The sequence below is a fragment of the Acomys minous genome, assembly GCF_964271855.1.
Source record: "Acomys minous genome assembly, chromosome: 3".
NCBI classification, from domain to species: Eukaryota; Metazoa; Chordata; class Mammalia; order Rodentia; family Muridae; genus Acomys; species Acomys minous.
The window spans coordinates 76,918,336-76,938,208 of NC_140485.1; the positions used below are offsets into that span (position 1 = coordinate 76,918,336).

At 43.2% G+C, this 19,873-nt stretch overlaps 2 protein-coding genes across 5 annotated transcripts in view; one reads left to right on the forward strand and one right to left on the reverse strand.

Annotated features, from left to right (window-relative positions):
- Positions 1-6,130, reverse strand: part of RPRD1B (regulation of nuclear pre-mRNA domain containing 1B) — a 45,593-nt gene extending 39,463 nt beyond the window's left edge. The window contains exon 1 of the mRNA XM_084776778.1: positions 5,601-6,130. Coding sequence (XP_084632904.1) covers positions 5,601-5,751 — 151 coding nt within the window. The 5' untranslated portion in view covers positions 5,752-6,130. The remainder of the gene's footprint in view (positions 1-5,600) is intronic.
- Positions 6,131-6,156: 26 nt separating this feature from the next.
- TTI1 (TELO2 interacting protein 1) overlaps positions 6,157-19,873 on the forward strand; it is a 58,934-nt gene continuing 45,217 nt past the window's right edge. Inside the window, exon 1 of one of the 4 annotated variants that reach the window (XM_084776774.1) lies at positions 6,157-6,282. The gene's annotated coding sequence lies outside the window, so the exon portion shown is untranslated. The remainder of the gene's footprint in view (positions 6,283-19,873) is intronic. The other 3 variants (XM_084776775.1, XM_084776776.1, XM_084776777.1) reach the window with 3 other exon arrangements.

Here is a 19,873-nt window from a genome sequence, read left to right on the forward strand (position 1 = left end):
ATATTAAACCATAAAAGTTTCATGAAATACACCTGAGTTACAGTTGCCTGGGGGGATATTACTGAATTTTCTGGCTTCTATGCACATAAGTTCTCAATCCTAAAGTTATATCACTAGCACTTTGGGTCCTAGTTTTCTTTTAAAAGAAATAAGTATAAATATAACAAGATGTTTCAAAACACTAAGTTCTCTTCAATGCTGAATAGAAAATTCTAGCAGCATTTATGTCAATTTTTAAACAACTATGTACCTAGTCTTTGCTCCACTGCTCTCAAAAAAATAAAAAAGGCAACAACAATAACAACAGCAAAAACAAAAAAACTTTCTTAAAAAGCACAGCAGGCCAAAGATCTGACATTTTAAAACTCAGCTACTCAGAATAAGCCAAATTGAAAACAGGGTTTTAAAAGCATGTTGTAGTTTTTGTTTTGTTTTGAGACAGGTCTCAATATGCCTACCTGTACATTATAATTTAAACTATATCCTGGAATGCTCACAGAATTAGACAAGGAGATATTGAATGCCTTTAATCCCAACAATGGAAAGGCAGAGGCTGGTAGATCTCTGAGTTTGAGGTCATCCTGGTCTTCTTAGAGCTAGCAAGTTCTTAAGCAGTCAGAGCTACATACTGAGACTGTCTCAAATAAATATAGTTGATACAGTGTCTTGCTGTTGTTACAAATGTGGCATTATAGCAAAAGACTAGAGAGATAGCTCAGCAATTAAGAACACTTGTAGAAAGCTGGGCGTGGTGGTACATGCCTTTAATCCCAGCTCTTGGAAGGCAGAGGCAGGGAGCTTTCTGAATTCAAGGCCAGCCTGGGCTGTTACACAGAGAAAATCCTGTCTCGAAAACAAAATAAAACAAAACAAAAAACAAAAAAGACTTGTAGAGCTGTACATCCTTCCCCAGTGCCTGATAAGTGTATTCCTCACCCCCATTAAAAAACAACTTTTGTTGTTGTTGTTTTTCCAGACTGGGTTTCTCTGTGTAGCCTTGGCTGTCCTGGACTCGATTTGTGAACCAGGCTAGCCTCGAACTCACAGAGATCCATCTGTCACTGCCTCCCCAAGTGCTGGCTGGGATTATGGGTGTGCACCACTGTATCCAGCTAAAGAAACTTTTCTTTGCAATAGATGGAGACCGGTACAGAAAACCACAACCAATCAAAATGCAGTTGTGAAGCCCAGTCCCAATGAATACATGTACAAAACAACCCTTGCACCTGAGGCTCAGGGATCCAGAGAGGGGGTGGAAAGCTTTTAAGAAAAAGTATCACCAAAATGACTGCCTAACCATATGAGCTAACATGGACAGAGCAAAGACTATGATTCCTTGACCCTACACAAAGAACTACAGGCAACTAAGAAATCCTGAGAGTAGAAGAAACGGTCTTCCCCACTGAAGAACATACCAATTGTTTATCCAATACCAAATGGTCAGTCCTGAAAGCATGCATATAAGTGACAGTGTAAAGACTTAGCACAGCAGGTTATATTCAGAAATATATATGCATATACATATAGGTATGTAACAATTAATTTAAAAAAGAGGCTATATATTTGAAAGAGAGCAAGAAGGGGTATATGAGGTTTGAAGGGAGGAAAAAGAAGGGGAAATGATATATTTAAAAAAAGAACTAATTTTTAAAATGATGCAATTAAAATGTCATATAAATTAAAAGAAAATCAATGAGTAAAAATATACAAGAGGAATTGAACACTCTACTTAAACATATTAAAAGTTTTTAGTTCTTACTTCTAATTATGTAACCCAAACTCAACATATATGCTGTGGTCACTCAGATCAGGGTTAGTACAGCTTTTCTTTTTATAATTTTTAAAGAAATAATAACAAACTATTATTTTGATTAAAAAAAAATCACTCCTAGAGCCTTTGATCATAGCACTTAGGAGGCAGAGGAAGGCAGATCTCTGCCAGTTCCCAGCTAGGGCTACAGAGTGAGACCTTGTCTCAAAAAAAGGGCAGACTCCATGCTCTTCTAAAGGCCCAAAGTTTGGTTGCCAGCACCCACATGGCAGCTCACAACCATCTATTAACTACAGTTCCAGGGGATTCAGTGCTTTCTTCTGGCCTACAGCACACTAGGCATCCTAAAAGAGCAATATAAGTACCCTGTGTGTAGAGGCACTGTGACATAGCCAAACATAAAGTACACACATCCCGCTACTTCAACTCTGGGTAACAATATGACAAAATGTATTTTTCCACCTCCTACCAAAGCCCATTCCAAACCAGTAGAACACGTTGCTGAGTAAAATTTAAAAGACTGGCTAATTTTCTGATGTGTAGAGAAAGGCTACAAAGTACTCTGGAAAAAAGAACTATTTACCTACATTGTGGCCAACAGTAAGAAGCAAATAAACAAACAAAAACATTAAAAAATAATTCATCTTAGCCAGGTGTGGGCTAACAGTTGGGAGGTAAAGACAAGCAGGCCTCTGGGAGTTTGAAGATAGCCTGGTCAACATAGCAAGTTCCAGGACAGCCAGGGCTACATAGTGAGACCCTGCCTCAAATGTAACAAATAAACAAATAAATAATAAATAAAGCAAACATCTAATAACCCTGCAATACCAAACTACTCTATAAAGGAGAGAAGTTCTACTTATAGTCTAAAAGGACCGATTAATAATTGCTAGAAGCCGGGCGTGGTGGTGCACGCCTTTAATCCCAGTACTCGGGAGGCAAAGGCGGGCGGATCGCTGTGAATTCGAGGCCAGCCTGGTCTACAAAGTGAGTCCAGGACAGCCAAGGCTACAGAGAGACCCTGCCTCGAAAAACCAAAAAAAAAAAAAAAAAATTGCTTCTGTTTTACAATTTTCTTGCTCTTTTCTAGCAATTTTTTTTTTTGGTTTTTCGAGACAGGGTCTCTCTCTGTGTAGCATTGCCTGTCCTAGAGTTGCTTTGTAGACCAGGCCTTGAACTCAGATCGATCCACCTGTCTGCCTCCCGAGTGCTGGGATTATAGGTGTGTACCACTATGCCCAGCTAACAGAAACAATTCTTAAATGAGAGGAAATAATCTTTATAAATCCTGTAAGTACCTTGAGGACAACTCAAACACAGTGGTAATGCCTTCGACAGGGAAACAACTTCTTCATAGATACAAATGGCCACTTTCAAAAACAGGGTGGACTAGATCACAAGGGCTAGTCAGTTTCAATGTCAGCGCACAAAATCTTTTCTACTTTAGTATAGGGACATTTTTAGTTCACAAGGGAGCCGGATAGGAGATGAACACGTATCTCGAGGCTTGGGGAGGAACTCTAGTTCTGCAAGGTGCAACCTGATAGCCATCAGCCATGGTGGCCAGCCAACACTTGACTGAGCTAAGAAAACCAAGGAACTGAACCTTCGATTCTATATCAAAAGTGTAGTTCCTTTGCCGCCATTGTAAATGCCTATAAGCCACATGTAATAAGTGGCTAGCTTGTGAAAACCACAGTCTACAATACTGAGACTGCCACAGATACTAGGACCAATGCTGTTTAGATCCTTTATTCAAATATGAAGCATCAGAGGCACAACTAAACTACTAACTAATTTTTAACTGCATAATAGACACAATTCTAAGTGCATTTGAGGGCCCTGATCAAAACAAAACTAGTGAAAAAGACATACCTAAAAATGAAGTAAAGGTAAATGGCATGATGGGATGGAAGAGAGTACTCGCAGGGGACAGCACCACACATTAAGATCACTGAGGCACTAGGTACTTGAAAAAGTCTAAGTCTGAGTATCAGTCCTCCCTGGGCCCATGTCTTAGATGCACCCTGAACAAGTCCTTGGCCTTGCTGCATCTCTATCCTCTATAAAATGGCGGTAAGAATGCCACACTACCTACTACATGAGGCCATACCAGATAAAGCTAGAGACAGAAGAGCTTCAGCGATGAAAATATTCTCTAAATTGCTATTTTTCAGGAACTCAAATAGGGTAAGGTGAGGAACTGAGAAGGAAGGCTTCACAAAAGAAGTCTGAGACGGGCTGGCAATTTCAAGATGATGGAGAGATTCTGCCAAAGGGAATTCAGCAGAGGACGCCGACAGTTTTCTCCTGTCTCCAGAGATGCTGTAGATACCTGGTTGGCCCAGCAGACTGGTAGCCCCAGAGGGCTGAAGGGATTCCTGTCTCAGTATAGCAAATCACACTGGGAGGCTCTGCCAGAGGTCTAGCATGCAGTCTCCTGAAACAATGCTAGATTTGGTGCCCGCCGGGCAGCCGCCCCAGTTCAAATGCTCTGTCTACCATTCTCCACCTCAGCTTCCTCATGACCACAAAGGGTGACGCTCAGAGAGTAGAGGCACGCAGCAAGTTACTTCCCACTAAACTTCAATTCTTCAGCCTTCTGCGAAGGAGCCCAGCACAGATGAGTGAGCACCGTCGCGGCCAGCTGCTTCACAGCAAGGCGTAGACCAGGCCGCACGCTGGGCAGCCAACAGTCCTACCCACCACTTCTACTGAGCGCCTGCACTGTGCCCACAGAACGCTTACGTGTTCACTGGATTATTCCCGCTTCTTACCACCAGCTGCTTTGCTGAACCCTGGGTTTTCCCCATCTGTAAAATTCCTACTTCAAAGGCCCCAGGAATTAAAAAAAACAAACAAACAAAAAACCACAAAACAATGAAAAGAACCACTCAGTATAGTGGCACACCCTCTTAATCCCAGCATTTGGGAGGCAGAAGCAGGTGGATCTCTGAGGCCAGCCTGGTTTACATAGGGAGTTCCAGGCCAGTGAAGGCTAAATGGCGAGGCCCTACCTTAAAACAAAAACAAAAGCAGCCTACATAAAGATAGTGGCTGGCACATGATAGAGCCATAGTAACATAAACTACGGCCATCTCCACTTTCTATAGAAGGAAACATGAAAGGACACAGAGGTTAAGCTGTTGGGGTAAGTGACAAAGACAGGCTTAGCTTCCAGATAACTGCCAGAAACATCCTGCTATTAAGTATCCAACACAGGGCCTGGTAAGTAACAGGCAGAGCTGAGTGAATGGCAGATCCCGAGTCTGAATTTGGGGGCAGGTGCAGAAGGCTACCCGATTTACAGGGCTGTTCTCAAGTCTATGGCTAGTAACTAACATGGAGTAAAGTTACCTCAAAGTACAGGTCACTTTGTGTCTGTTTTACATATAACGCACAGACGCGGGAACATGGAAGAAACGTGCCCTGTAGTGCTTGCACCAGGTCTGTCAGTGTAGGCAGTCTGACCAGAGACTACTGGTCAGGTGCATAATGTCTTCCAGCGTCAAGAACAGTCAAGATTTAAACCAAACCCAACCAAACAACTGTCGCCAAGTGTGTCAGGGAGCCCGAGGAAGAAAGCAGCTTACTGACTTCAAGTCTGGGGATCTGGGTGGTTGGAACCTCAGCTGAGTAGTAGTAGCTCATACCTTACTGGGCCTCAGTTTCCCTCTCCAAGAAAAGGGATTAACACCGTCTCCAATCTCAGAAGTTCAATCAGAGACCCAGGTCTGCAAAGCAACGCTTAATTAAGAAGCTTGAGGGGTATGGGAAAGTGGACGAGGACAAGCATGGGCGAGCACAGGGGTGGGTTGGGGGTGCTCACCTTTGCGGAGCTCACGGTGCCACACGGAGACGATGGGTCCTGCGTGCTTGCGGTGGTGGATGAGCCACAGGGACAGGGTCTGCACGCTCTGCTGAGAGTTGCTCAGCTCTGAGAGCTTCTTTTCCAGCGCCGACTCTGAGAAGGAGGACATGGTGGCGGTGGTGAGGGGCGGCCTGGGCCGCCCGATGAGACGGGGAGAGCGACCGCACTCGGCCCAGGCCTCTCCTGACAGGTTGCAGGACTCTCCGCTGACTGACAGACAGCTAAGGGGTACCAGGCGGAGGGGGAGGGGATAGGTCGCCGCAGTAACAGCCGCCCGCGCCGCCGCCACAAGATGGCCACCCGACCTCTCACCCCGCCGCCACGGGGTCAGAGGGCAAGGGCCACAACAGGGTGCCGAGAGGCTTCGGAGCCGGAGGAAAACTATCCTTAGGAAGCCGCAGTCTCTTTTGGCCTCGCTGAGAGGACTTCGAACGGGGCAGGAGGAGGGAACAAATCCAGGTCTTCAGGCACCGAAAGGCGCTTTGGACGCTCGCGCCCGCGCGCCGGCGCAGTGAGGCTTGCCGGAACCTTTTTCCCACTCCGGCAGAACCTTTCTGGCACGGCGCGGCGCTCTTCTTATTCGTCATTTCCGTCTAGAGGTGCAGAAGGCGGGAGAGTGAGGGAAAGACTGGAAGACGAGGTAAGAGTGGCGCGAGCGAGAGGGAGCTCAGCGGCTTAGGAGCGTCCTGAAGCTGATCTTGGACACTGAGGCAGAAAGCTAGGGACCTGGGTGTGGGAAAGGCCGCGTCGCTCAAGTGGCTGGCCCAGGCCACACTGTCCCTCCATGCCTAGTGCCCGCCACCCCTCCCCCGCGCTCCTTCAAGACACTTACCCTTTGCAGACCTCCTTGGCCCCTGTTCTGGCTTCAGAAGTGATGTCCCTTTTCTCACCTGGTGAAACCGCGCAGCCTCCAGGACCACCCTTATCACGTCCAGTTCTGTGGTTTAGTCTTTGTCACAAAACACATCTTTGTGTACTGGACTCTCCTTAAATCGTGGAGTTACGTCCTGTTTCCCTCCCAGTGCGTCTGCTGACCTCGATTGAAAAACACTTTTTTGAGGGACGTGGAGAAATGGCTCCAAGAGTTAAGAGTGCTTACTGTGTAAGAATGAGGACTTGAGTTCCCATCGCATCATTAAAAAGCCCAAGTTGGCGAGCCAGGTCTGTTAACTCCAGTGCTTTGGCGCTGAGACAGGATCGCTGGAGCTTGCTGGTTGCCAGCTTAACTCCAGGTTCAGTGAAAGACTCAGTCGCAGAGGAGTAAGATCGATAGTGATGATTGAGCGGACACCTGACATCCTCCCCTGGCCTCAATGCTTGTACCTCCAACGTGCGCACGACACACACTCACAGCTTTTCTGGCCGTTGTTAAACTTCTTAGTTGTGGGCCCAGCCCAGCCCAGGAGACATTCCTGTAAAGCCTGGTTTTCTTAACTGCTCTGTTCTTTAGTATACACGCTTTGACTTTTCACCTGAACTACATCATGATCGTAGCGCGATGAGAACTTGCTGTGTGCTCGACACTTTTCAAAGCTATGAGGTATATTCACGCGGTTTAACAAATGAGGATCACACAAGTTCCAAGATCACATGGCTAAGGGCTGAGTGAAGAGAGTGTATCTTAATGTGCCCCAGCATCTGGGATCAAAGCCGAGTTCATTAACATAAAAGTCAGCACCTACTCCTGATTATGAGCTGCAGCTTTTAAGCTAGTGTGGCTTTCCAGAGCTCCTCTAAACAATTGCTGAGTACTGAGTAACTGTCACATACCAAGTCTGCGTATCAGCACATTACTACTTCTAAATTTCAGTCCTTGCCAACAGTACTCTGGAGTGGGATTGCCATCACTGATAGTAAGAACACGTAAAATGTGGATGAGTAGCCTTTCCAGACTTGCTCGGGCATAGCCAGGAAATAGCAAAGCTATTTCATGGTTGCCTGATCCTAAGTTCTTCATATGTTAACCAAAGGTTCCTTCATTTAGTAAATAATTTTTAAAAGATTTATTTATTTATTATTATGTATACAATGCTCTGCCCGCATGTACACCTGCATGCCAGAAGAGGGCACCAGATCTCATTATAGATGGCCGTGAGCCACCATGCGGTTGCTGGCATTTGAACTCAGGATCTCTGGAGGAGCAGTCAGTGCTCCCAACCTCCGAGCCATCTCTCCAGCCCATAGTAAATAATTTTTGAGCCCCTGTGTCTGAAGCACTGTTCTGGTCAAACAGACAAACTGCCTATGTCCTTGGGAGTTTGCCTTCTGCTAGATAGATAGAGAAACAGGCATGCAAAGTATAAAAAATGAGTCAAAAATGATGACAGCTTTGCATGAAAATCCAGGAAATCAGGGAGGTGGAGAATGGGTGGGGTTGAGATATATGTACGTTGGTCACATAGGAGTGTGTTATGTATGCCTTCAGAGAGGGTAAAGTAACATTAGGTCGCTTGCAGAGACTTAGAAAACAAGACGTAAGCTGTCTTTCCAGGTAGTGAGAAAACCAGCTGCGAGCCCTGGTTTGCAGTGTTGTGGAATAGAAAAGATAGTATGCCAGAGTGGTAGAAACCAGAAGGGTAGCTAGGGATGAAGCCAGGGGAGTGCAGAGGGACCATGTCACCTGGGCACATGGAGGCATAAGTAAGGTCTGGTGTTTCTCAGAGCGCACAGTAGCAAGTGAAGGCAGAGCGTTTAATTCTTACTGCACTGTACAGTCGCTACATTTGCTTACATAAGGAAGGCTGTGGTGAAGGAGACAGTCAGAGTACAAGGAAGACCGGTTTGTCAGCTGTTGTAGTAATCCAAGTAAAAGGATGACTCAGCCCGGGATTGTACCCGTGGAGAAAAGGGACAGAATATGGAGATATTTTAAAGAAAGAGAATACAGGATTTGCTGAAAGACTGGGTTTGGATTTGAAAGAAGACAAAGGTGGAAGTGGCCCCAGGAATACTTATCTAAGGGACTGGGAGAATGGAGTGTCTGTTTTAAAGAGAGGTGGGGGTGGGGAGGGAGAAAGAAGAGCAGGTTTGGGCATGAAACAGTAGAGTGTTTGATTGAAAATGCTTATGTAGGAACAGCCACCAATCACCGCTCAGAGTCTGGGGGATTGGCTCTAGGGCATATGCACCCCAGCACACACACAGGTGCCACATCATCTTTAGGTTATATGCAGTACACTGTAAAGGATGTGTAAACATTGCTGCACAGCTTTTTTTTTTTTAAAGATTCATGTTTATGTATGCAGTGCTCTGCCTGCGTGTACATCTTTAGGCCAGAAGAGACCGTCAGATCACATTATAGATGGTTGTGAGCCACTGTGTGCTTGCTGGGGATTGAACTCAGGACCTCTGGAAGAGCAAATCAGTGCTCTTAACCTCTGAGCCAGCTCTCCAGCCCTGTTGCACAGCTTTTAAGGAACAGATGGCACTAAGGAGCAGAGTAGAGTACATATTCAGTACAATCACAGGGTTTTTGTGTTTTGGGTTGTTGGGTTTTGTTGTTGTTGTTGTTTTGTTTTGTTTTTACCAAGCATTTTTGGTCTGTGCTTGGTTGAATTGGTGCTTTGGGGCTCCCAGGTACAGAGGACTATTTATACAGACACATAGGCAATTGGATTTAACCGTCTTAAGCTCAAGGGCAAGTTCTGGGTTACAGATAAAAATGTAGGAGTCCTAAGGGAGAAAGTACACAAAGAGGCTGACGCCTAGGACGTGTCATCATTAAGAGGTCTGGAAGAGGGAGGTAACATTATTATGCAGTTTAACCTCTTCACCCTTGTAACATTAATTCTAGTGGTTGGTTTTCAAATATCGAGCCAGCCTTGTATCTCTGAAATCAATTCCCTTTGATGTGTACTGCCAAGTTTAGAACTTGGGTGTGTGTAGACATAAAGGAAATTATCTTTAGGGTTTTGTTGTTGCCGGTTACATTAATTAATTTTGTGTGTATGGTTTACCTAGCACACCTGTGGGTGTCAGAGGACAACCTGCAGGAGCTGGTTCTCCATTCCACTATGGGGATCCTGGGGGTGGAATTCAGGTTGTCAGGCTTGGTGGCAAGCACCTCTACTCACTGAGCCATTTCTTCAGCAACTCTCCTGCCTTAAACACCTTTACATGTTTTAATGCTTGCTTATTTTGTGTGTACCTGAGTATATATGTGCACATGTTTGTGTGCACATACACATTTTGAGGTCATAATACCTCTTTTCAGAGTTAGGTCTCCCCTTCTGCCATGTAGGACCCAGGGGTTGAACCTGTGGTAGACCAGGCTGGCCTCAAACTCAGAGATCCGCCTGCCTCTGCCTCCCAAGTGCTGGGATTAACAGTGAGCACCACCGAAGCCTAACCCTGACCTTAGTGTTTAGTTTTATTACTGTTTCGTGTTGTCTTTGGTTTTGGTAGTATTGTCCTACTGACTTCAGAAGATGGAAAGGAATTCCTCTTCTTCTCTTTCTACATTGTACAGAATTAGTGTCATTTGTCTCTATTGCTGGTTAGAATTTGCCAGTAGATTCTTTCTTTCTTTTTTGATGAAGTTTTAAATGGCAAACTTGTTTTCCACAAAAGTTGCAAGGTATCTCCAGTAATCTTTCCTAATATGTCATTTTAATGATTTGATTTAAGCCATTTTGTCTTTGCTGTGATTTGGCTATGGTTTGGGGGTCCTCTAGTGCTTCGTGCATTGAAACTTTGTCTCCATTGTGGGGCATTGAGAGAGTGGACACTGGCATTTAGAGAGATGGCTTTTGGAAGCAACTGGAATTATTAACAATTAAGGAGCTCCCCTGATTAAAGTAGCTTTATATAATAAGGAGAATATCAGACAAGTACACACATGCATTCCCTGTCTCCTGTTGTATGATGCCTGTACCACTTCAGGGACACTGCTAGCCAGAAGACTTCACCTAGCACAGATCCTAGATTTTGTACCTCCAGAAGTATGAGCCAGAACAAGCTAGTTGGCCTCTCAAGGTGTGTATTTTAGTTGTATAGCCTTTTATTAGCAACTGAAGTGGGACTCTGTTGAACAACATGAATGGTGAGTCTGTAACTGCAGATTTGCTGTATTCTAATTCATTTATAAATGCAATTTTTAAATTTTATTTTGTAATTTATGTATATGAGTGCCCTATTTACATGTACACCTGAATGCCAGAAGAGGGCATTAGAGGACATAGATGGTTGTGAGCCACCATGTGGTTGCTGGGAATTGAACTCATGACCTCTGGAAGAGCAGACAATGCTCTTAGCCTCTGAGCCATCTTTCCAGCCCCTATAAATTGTAGATTTTTAATCTTTGTGTATGGTGTATGTGTGCATATTCATGTGTGTGAATTTGTATGTTGATGCCAAGCATACATGTGGAGGTCAGAGGACACTCTCAGGTGACAGTCTTTGTCTTCCACCTTGACTGAGATAGGAGTCTTTGTGGTTTGCATCAGGGCCTTTTCGTTGTTTACCACCATGTATGGGCTGGGCTAGCTGGGCTTCTCTCTCTACCTCCCAGCTCACTGTAGGATCACTAAGAGTCCGTTCAGGCAGCTTTGTGTGGTGTTGGAGATTCACACTCGGGGTCTCTTGCTTGCACAGTAAATGCTTTATCCACTGAGCCACCTCTCCAGTGCTTAATGCAGTTTCTTTGTTTAAAAGTTTCTGCAGGGGGCTGGAGAGATGGCTCAGCAGTTAAGAGCACTGTCTGCTCTTCCAGAGGTCCTGAGTTCAATTCCCCACAACCACGTGTTGGCTCACAACCATCTAGGATCTGAGGCCCCCTTCTGGCATGCAGGTGTACATACAGATAGAGCACTCATACATAAAAGAAAGAAATCTTATTTTAAAAGTTTCTCCAGGGGCTAGAGAGATGGCTCAGCAGTTAAGAACACCGGTTGTTCTTCCAGAGAACACTGAGTTTAATTCCCAGCACCCACATGGCAGCTCACAACTCTAGGTAATTTCAGTTCCAGCGGATCCAACCCTCTCACAAATGCAGACAAAATAACAATGTACATTATTTTAAAGGAAAAAAAGCTTCTGCAGGGCAGTGGTGGCATACACCTTTAGCCCTAGCACTCCGGAGGCAGAGACAGGCGTCAGATCTTTGTGAGTTCGAAGCCAGCCTGGTTAACAGAGTAAGTCAAAGACAGCCAGGGCTACACAGTGAAACCCTGTCTTGAAACACACACACACACACACACACACACACACACACACACACACACACACACAGAGCTTCTGTCCATTTTTTGTCTGTGTACAATTGACAATTTGAAAATGGAATTTAAAGTCCGAAAAGAGTACCAATTGAGGGTGTAGTAAATGCATTTGAATTACTATTAAAAATCTGCCTGCTGTGAATCTTTCTATTGTTAACCCCTCCCCCTTTTTTACAGATTTATTTTTTATTTCTGTGTTTTGGGGGAGGGAAGAATATACACACATGAATGCAGGTGTCTGCAGAAGCCAAGAGAAAGTGTTAAGATGCCCTGGACCTGGAGTTAGAGGTGTTTGTGAGCTTTCTGATGTAGGTGCTGGGAACCGGACTCCGGTCCTCTGCAAGAACTGCAAGTACTCTTAACTACTGAACCATCTCTCCATCCCTATTGTCAGCTTTTTTAATTAAAATGTTTTTATGCAAGCTCTCCTTCTACTGGCTCAACGGATTTATACTCATGTATGTGAAAGCACTTAATAATAATGCCCCATTGGAATGTCTTCCTCCTATAGTGTTATGGTAATTCTTCAAACAATTACTAAAAGATAAAGAATCTAATTGTTTATAATGCTCCCATTTTACTTTTGTAAATTCAGGAGATCTGTAAATCTCCTCCCAGGGATTCTTCATAGTAACTTTAATAAAATCTTGGACCCCACAGGCAGAAACCAGAAAGAAAAAAAAAATGGAGAGATTACTGAAATCCGCTAGATATTGGATAAGAGTTTTCCAAATCCGTGTTCAGAGCTCTGCTGGCACAGAAATAATGGTGGATATGTCCTATGGGTACCCATGGATACGGTAAATGCATTCCTGTGCTGTGCTCATCTTCATCTGTCTTCAGGGACATGCCAGGCCTCCCATCTCATCTCTCTGCAAAGACCTTTGTCAATATGAAGGCCATACAGAGGTGCCCTGTATCTGCCCACACTGGAAAGCGCACAATGAGACAGAGCACAGGATATGGAGAGCCAAGGATAGAAACATCCCCAGTGATGGCTGGACTCATTTGTTCCTAAGCATAGGCAGCACAGGACCCATAGTGTGCAAACCTGTGTGGGCTGCAGTGATGGCTCCAGCCCTTTTTGTAGACAGTACTGGTGAAGGCCGACCTTCAGGCTGTGGTAAGGGCGTGGGTGATCTCGAAACTGCAGAATCCCTGCAAAGTCACACCCCATCATGGAGGACAGCCTCACTGGAGTGGCAGAGGAGCATTCTCTGCCTTCTGAGATTTTGTTGTAGTAATAAAAGTCAGACAACTACTACCTGAGTTTTCAGAGTAATTTGAAAAGTTATTTGTGGTATTCTTGTGTTATCCTTGTGATGTCTGCAAAACCTGCCCTACTCTTCGATTTTATCGTTATTGTTAATGTGTGATATTGCTCTCTCCTTTTCTCACTCTCTTCCCTTTTGGACTTGCTAGAAGTTTGTTTTGTTGATTTTATTTTTCAAATAACCAGTGTTTGTTTGTTGATTTTTTTTTTCTCACTAATCTTTGCTTTGGATCTTTATGATTTTCCTCCCCCTGCTTGTCTTAGGGTTAGTTTACCTTTTTCCCCAAAGAGTCTTGGGAAATGAGTTTTGGTTTGATGTTATTTGAAGCCTTTTCCTTTTTCTAATAGATAACAGTATTATAAATTTGCCTCTGCAGTAGGAATACATACAACAAAAACCTCGGTGGCTATGGGTATTATTTTCTTTTCATTTTTATTAACTGTCTCTGTGTGTCTCTGTCTCTCTGTATCTCTCCCCCCCTCTCTGTGGTTTGGATACACACACACACACACACACACACACACACACACACACACCACAGTACTGGAAATTGAACCCTTTGTGCATAGCCTGGCTAGTCTGGAACTCACAGAGACCTCCCTCATCACTGCTTTGATTAAAAGGGTGCACCACCACTCCCCAGTTTCTTCTGCCTTTTGAATGCTGAGTTACAAGCATAAATCACCACCCAGGGTATGGGTGTGTGTATGTGTATTCATATTCTATATTTGTGTTTCATTTATTTCTTTGGTTTTATTTGTTTAAATAAAGTCAACCATAGGTCAAGAGGCAGAGCAAGCAACCAGTTGACAGGGAGTGAACATAGGAAAAAGCCCTAGAGAGTGAGAGGAAGTCTAGACGATGGATGGAGAGACACACAGGGAGTAGAAAGAAGGGACATTCAGTTTGAGGGGCTTTAAGACAGTACAGAGAAGGAGAAGGGGCCTTTTCCTTTTGGCATATCTGTAGTGCTACTTTTTGTACTCTAGTAGTGCTACTTTTGTACTCTTTTATTTTTATTTAACTCTAAAACATTGTCTTAGTTTCTAAACAACTAAGCTTAATTGTAGTAAGACTATGACTATCTAGTCTTCAACCCATCAAAGACTTTAGAAAGAAATAATATTACCTAAGTATGTAGAAAGTGTAGAGGAAGCAGCTTCCAGAACTATAGAAATGACAGACAGCTGACTGCCTGGACTGTCACCAGAGGTTTCTCTGTGTCGTTGGGGCATCTAACCTTCAACCTAGGAGCCCAGAATATCTGACAGACTTTTGTGAAGCAGGAGCTTTGAAAGACTGGCCTACTTAGTCTCTGCAAAATTGGATAGTCAATTTCCTCGTGTCCTGCTTGTCAACAGTTTGGACAGCCTGCTGTTACAAGCTGAAGTGAGGACAGTTTTTTGTCCAGTGGCTATCTTGCCACATTCGTTTCTTTGATGCCCATCATCTTCTTTGAAGTAGATTAGAGGTGCTGCCAGGAGCAGATGTGCCTTTCTGTCAGAAAAGCCTTTTATTATTAAAACATCTCTAAATGCCATATTCTGTAGCTCTCTGAGGTGTTTGAAGATCACCTATATCCATAGCTCACTGTATCTAAATAGACAAACATTATTTGTTTCCAGCTATGTTCTGTCTACTTAACCTTGAAAACATATACAAGAGACTAAATAAAGCTTATTTCTATAAGTGACTAACATACGTTTCTTAATTATCCTAAACAGCTTGCAATAGTAGCTTTCATAAGACTAGACCTTTACATCACATTTTCAAGTGAGTTGCATATGTACAATACATTAAGCAAAAGTTAAACAAAATGGCCTTAGATTCCTATCAATATACAATAAATGAGTTGCATAAGCAAGAGTTGAACACAATAATCTTAAATTTCTATCAATATACAATAACCTATACCAATGTAAAATATTGGGGAATAGTAGATTCAATAATCTACTTTTCATCCTATCGCCTTATATTCTACTCCCCCCCCCTTTTTTTTTCTTTTATCATCCTCTTTTTCCCTCCTTTCCCCTAACACTAGATATGAGAGAAAAATGAGAGGAAAAAAAAGATAGAGGGTTAAAAGGAAGCAATCCCTGATTTTAACATTTGCTTTGCTTCCTCCCTGACCATGACCAATAACGACTTACAACTAAGCCTCCTGTACGACAACAAACATCCATAACCTAACAAACTACCAAAAGTACCCACCACACCTCTTGGCAATTGGGGTGTCATGTTCTTAAAATTGCTTCTTGCTGCCTGGAGGCAAAGACATCTTTTGGGTACCCTAAGAAAATTTGGTGTGTTGGCCAACTCCTGGGAAAGCTAACTCTATCTTTTTCTGTCCAGTCTCTGTGGAATCATCTGGGCTAGCCCTTTTGAAATTGACCTGGATTCAAATTCTTCATTTTTGTTTCATTGTTGTCTGGTCTTTTGTTCTGAAAATAAACAAACTTTTAAAGGAAATATTATGCATACATTTCTGCATTAACATATATATGGAATATGCAGGGTACACAAATCTGCTAAAGATAATTTTCTGCTCTATGTTTGAGCAGGTGAAAGGCATCAACTTAATTGTGGTTTCCCTGCGTGCTCATTGCCTCCTGGCTGGATAAAGGAAAACTGCTGATAGTTTTTGCTGCGGGGCCTCAAGATGACAGGCCCCTCAGTTCGTTTCCTGATGACGAGAGGTTATCTTGTATGTTCCTCCTGGATCTGTCCTCATTAATCCAGTGCTTTTTTTTTTTTTTTTTTTTTTTTACCACAGCATTTGTAGAAATGCTGGAAAACCTGGGCATTCCATTGCTGCCAGAAACTGCTTGTTCATGTCTACAAGTAAAAGTACTATTTTCCTGAGAGTTAATGTACCTTCCATTTTGAGCTCTGAAGCTTTTAGCCTTACAGTTTCTTTGTAAATGGCCAAATTCACCGCAGTTAAAGCAGTGAGTATTTTGAGATCTGAGACCTTTAGTTATGGCTTATCCTATGATACTCATGAGAGCCAATATCAGTGATGTCTCTTGTCCATTCATCTATTGGTTCTGCTCCTGCCTTTAATGGCCTAATCACTCTCTTAAATTCAGTGTTTGCATTCTCAAATGCCAAGGTCTCTATCCACACCTGCTGGCATCAGGGTTTGATCCAGCTTTGTTTACAGCTTAAGCCATCTCTGTAAGAAGTCTGTGAAGGCTTCTCCAGAGCCTTGTAGTATTTTAGTAAATGAGGTGGATTTTTCCCTGGCTCCTCAACCATACCCCAAGCTCTTAAAGCTGCCAAGTGACATTGTTCTGTCACAGCATCATTGGATTGAATTTGTTCTTGTAGGTCAGCATAACGTCCTTCACCAAGCAGTTATCTTTAACAACACTTATTTCCCTCGCTATATTTTATTGTTCTGTTTTCATGGCTTTGTTCCTCCATCACAATAACCATTGTACTTGCTGGCCAGCTTCTAGCACAACTGACACCAGTACCTTCCAATCTTGGTGAATAATTCTTTTTTTTTTAATTAATTTATTTATTTATTGGTTTTTCAAGACAGGGTTTCCCTGTGTAGCCTTGGCTGTCCTAGACTTGCTTATGTAGACCAGGTTGGCTCAAACTCACAGCGATCCACCTGCCTCTGCCTCCCAAGTGTTGAGATTAAAGGCATGCACCACCACTGCCCAGTGAATAATTCTATTTTGGATAGCCCAGTTACTTAATATTTGTTTAATGAATGGGGAATGCATTCTTTAAAAAAAAACAAAAAACAATGGACTCTTTAAAACACTTTAAATCCAACATTTCTATTAAATGCTATGTTATCATTCATGACCAACATCATTAGCAGGAATGTACTGCACAATTACTGGGAAAGCTGCTGGTAACCTTGTAATCCCAGGCAACTCCTAGGGAGGTGCCCTTGACTCAGGATTAACCCTTTTGCCCTGTGCAGCCTCCTGCTCTACCCGGCCCCTTGCCTCCTGCAGGGGCTCTGCACACCTGGCAGTGAAAGTTCATGGAGCAGGGAGGCAAGAGTGGGAAACTCAGTTACCAGGTGTGAACCCTTTTGTTTTCCTTTATCAGTGGCTCTATTTGCTTCCCAAATGCTTCCATCTTGACCAGAAAACTCTCTTGTTGCACAACCAACTCTGCAATCCTTTCCAAAACAAGAGAATTGAATGACACTTTGAGTTTTCAGCAATTCTCCCAACCTTTAAAAAAAAACTGAATACAAGACAAAGACAAAATAAAAGCAGAAAATCTTTTCTGGGAGCAAAGTGGGAGAGAACCTAGCAAGAGAAGCCACCATAAATGTTTTGCTGACATCGTGAAACAGTATTTTCATTCCTTCATAACCTGCTGTCTCTCTATGACATTAGAAACCAAGTTTCCCATTATGCCTGGCCAGGTCTGGGTGCCGCTTGCTGTACCCTTTTAAACTCTATTTTAGTATAGATTCTTGTGCCTCTACCTCCTTTCTAACCTTCTAACCCTAGGTAGGAGAGGACGAAGGTTAGTGAGGAGAGGGAGCGGAGTTTTCTTTAGCTACTTCTGGCTTGTTAGGGTTGTCGGGTTCTTTGGGGCAATACCAATCTCAGTCATCAGGATATCTAGTGGTCCAGCAACAGCAGACACAGTGGATGCAACAGCAGGACAAACAAGCTACCTTCTTCCTTCCCTGACCATCTCCTTGGCGTGTTCTCTCTTGGAGCTTTTTCTCTGTCTCTGAGCTCTGGTATTTATACCCTCTCAGTACTCAACTGTCTGCAGCTGGCAAGGACCACGCTCCCCTTAGAGCCACACAAGGATGTTATCAGCTGTGAACAAACTAAAAGCAGCCCTATATCCCACACTTGGGATTAAGACACAAATATATTATAACTGGGTTTTTTAAGAAACCAAAACTTCCACTACAGATGTTGGTGGAGTAGGAAGGTCAGCTGTGTGCTCTCTCTGCCCCTCTGAGCTAGTAGGTTTTTACCCCAGCTTTTGGCTCCTGAGTCTTTATTTGAAAAAAACCAAGCACATGGGATTCTGTTTAAAAATAACAGAGAGATGGCTCTGTGGCTAAGAGAATGCATTGCTCTTGCAGAGGACCTGAGCTCATTTCTCAGCCTCATCCACAAAATGAGCCCAAGCCTCAGGAAGGAGAAGTGATGCCCACAGAGAACAGATATTAGACAAAGGATTTGTCTCAAGCACCTATTCCACTTTTATGCATCTGAGTGTTTTGCCTGTCACATGTACGCCTGTGCCCACAGAGGTTAGAACAGGATTCCGAATGCCCTGAAACTAGAGTTGCAGTCACCCTATGGGCGCTGGCAACTGAACGTAGGTCCTCTGCAAGAGTAGCAAGTGCTTTTAACTGCTAAACCATCACTCTAGGCCTGTGACCTATCTTAGCTCTGTGGGCTCTTGAAAAGAATATACATTCTGTTCTTGTGGAGTGGAGTATATATAGCCTAGATCTTGTGAGTGGTGGTGGTGTAACTTCTTCAGTTTCCTTATTGACTTTCTGCCTGGTTATTTATTAGTTTTTGACTAAGGAGTGATGATCCCTCCACCTATGCTTATGGATCTGCCTGCCTTGTAACTTTTTTTATTTTTATTTTTCACACATTTATCAGCCTTTGTTTTGTGCATGTAATTTAGAAGTGCTATTTTTTAGTAGACTTACTCCTTACTATTATATAATGTTCCTCTCTGTCTGTGGTAACCTTGATCTGAAGTCTGTACATAACACCTCCTGTTGCTTTAATTAACATTTGCATGGTAATGTCTTCTCTGTCCTTTGGCGTTCTTCCTACCTTATTGTTATTTGAAGTAAATTTCTTATAAATGGTCTTATAATTAGATCACAATTTTAAATCCACTCTAGCGGTCTCTACCTTTTAATTAGTATATTTAGGCCCTTTACATGTAACATAATTATCAATATGATAGAACTCAAGTCTGCTTCTTTGTTCTGCTTTTACTTCTGTTATCTTTTTTTCAGCCTTCCCACAAGTTGTTTGAACAACTCTTAGAATTTCATATGATTTACTTACGATACTTTTATATCAGAGCGTGTAACTTTTTCAATGGTGGTTATGCTTTATTGGTTTGTAGCTTTCTGGTTCTAGCTAGGAGGAAGGCCAATCAGGATGCAACAGAGCGTCAGTGTGCTGAGAGTTTGATATCTAGCTTCTTTTGCCCATTTTTTGAGTGAGGGGACCACAAGCAAAGCTGCAGTTATAAATGAATATGGCTTTAGTGGGGAGACAGACAAATACGCTGTCATTTGAACTGAAGACAGCATTCCTCCAGACACCTGAACCTGATTGTCAATGGAAAAACTCCTGTTTTTTTAGCAGAGCCTGTATAGACTACATGTTACAGGGTTCCTATTCCTGGCTGACCTTGTGAACTTTTAAACCCGTGGATTCCTAAGCATTCTGGCCCCCTCAGAATAGATGACATTTCAGTAGATCTAGAATGGAGCCCAGGAAGCTGCACTTAAACTGTAGCCCCTTATTTCTGATGAGCAGCCAGACTGGAAAAGCCCTACTATATTACAAGGGCATACCTGCTTGTGGAGTCAAGCTTGAGGCAAATCCTTTCTTTGTCTGATACATGTTCCCTATGTGGGCCTCATTTCATCTTTCTGAGACTTAGGCTCCTTAGTTTGTGGATGAGGAATTTATGGGCATAAAATATCTATCATGGCCAGCTACAATGATGCATGCCTTTTATCCCAGCACTTAGGAGGCAG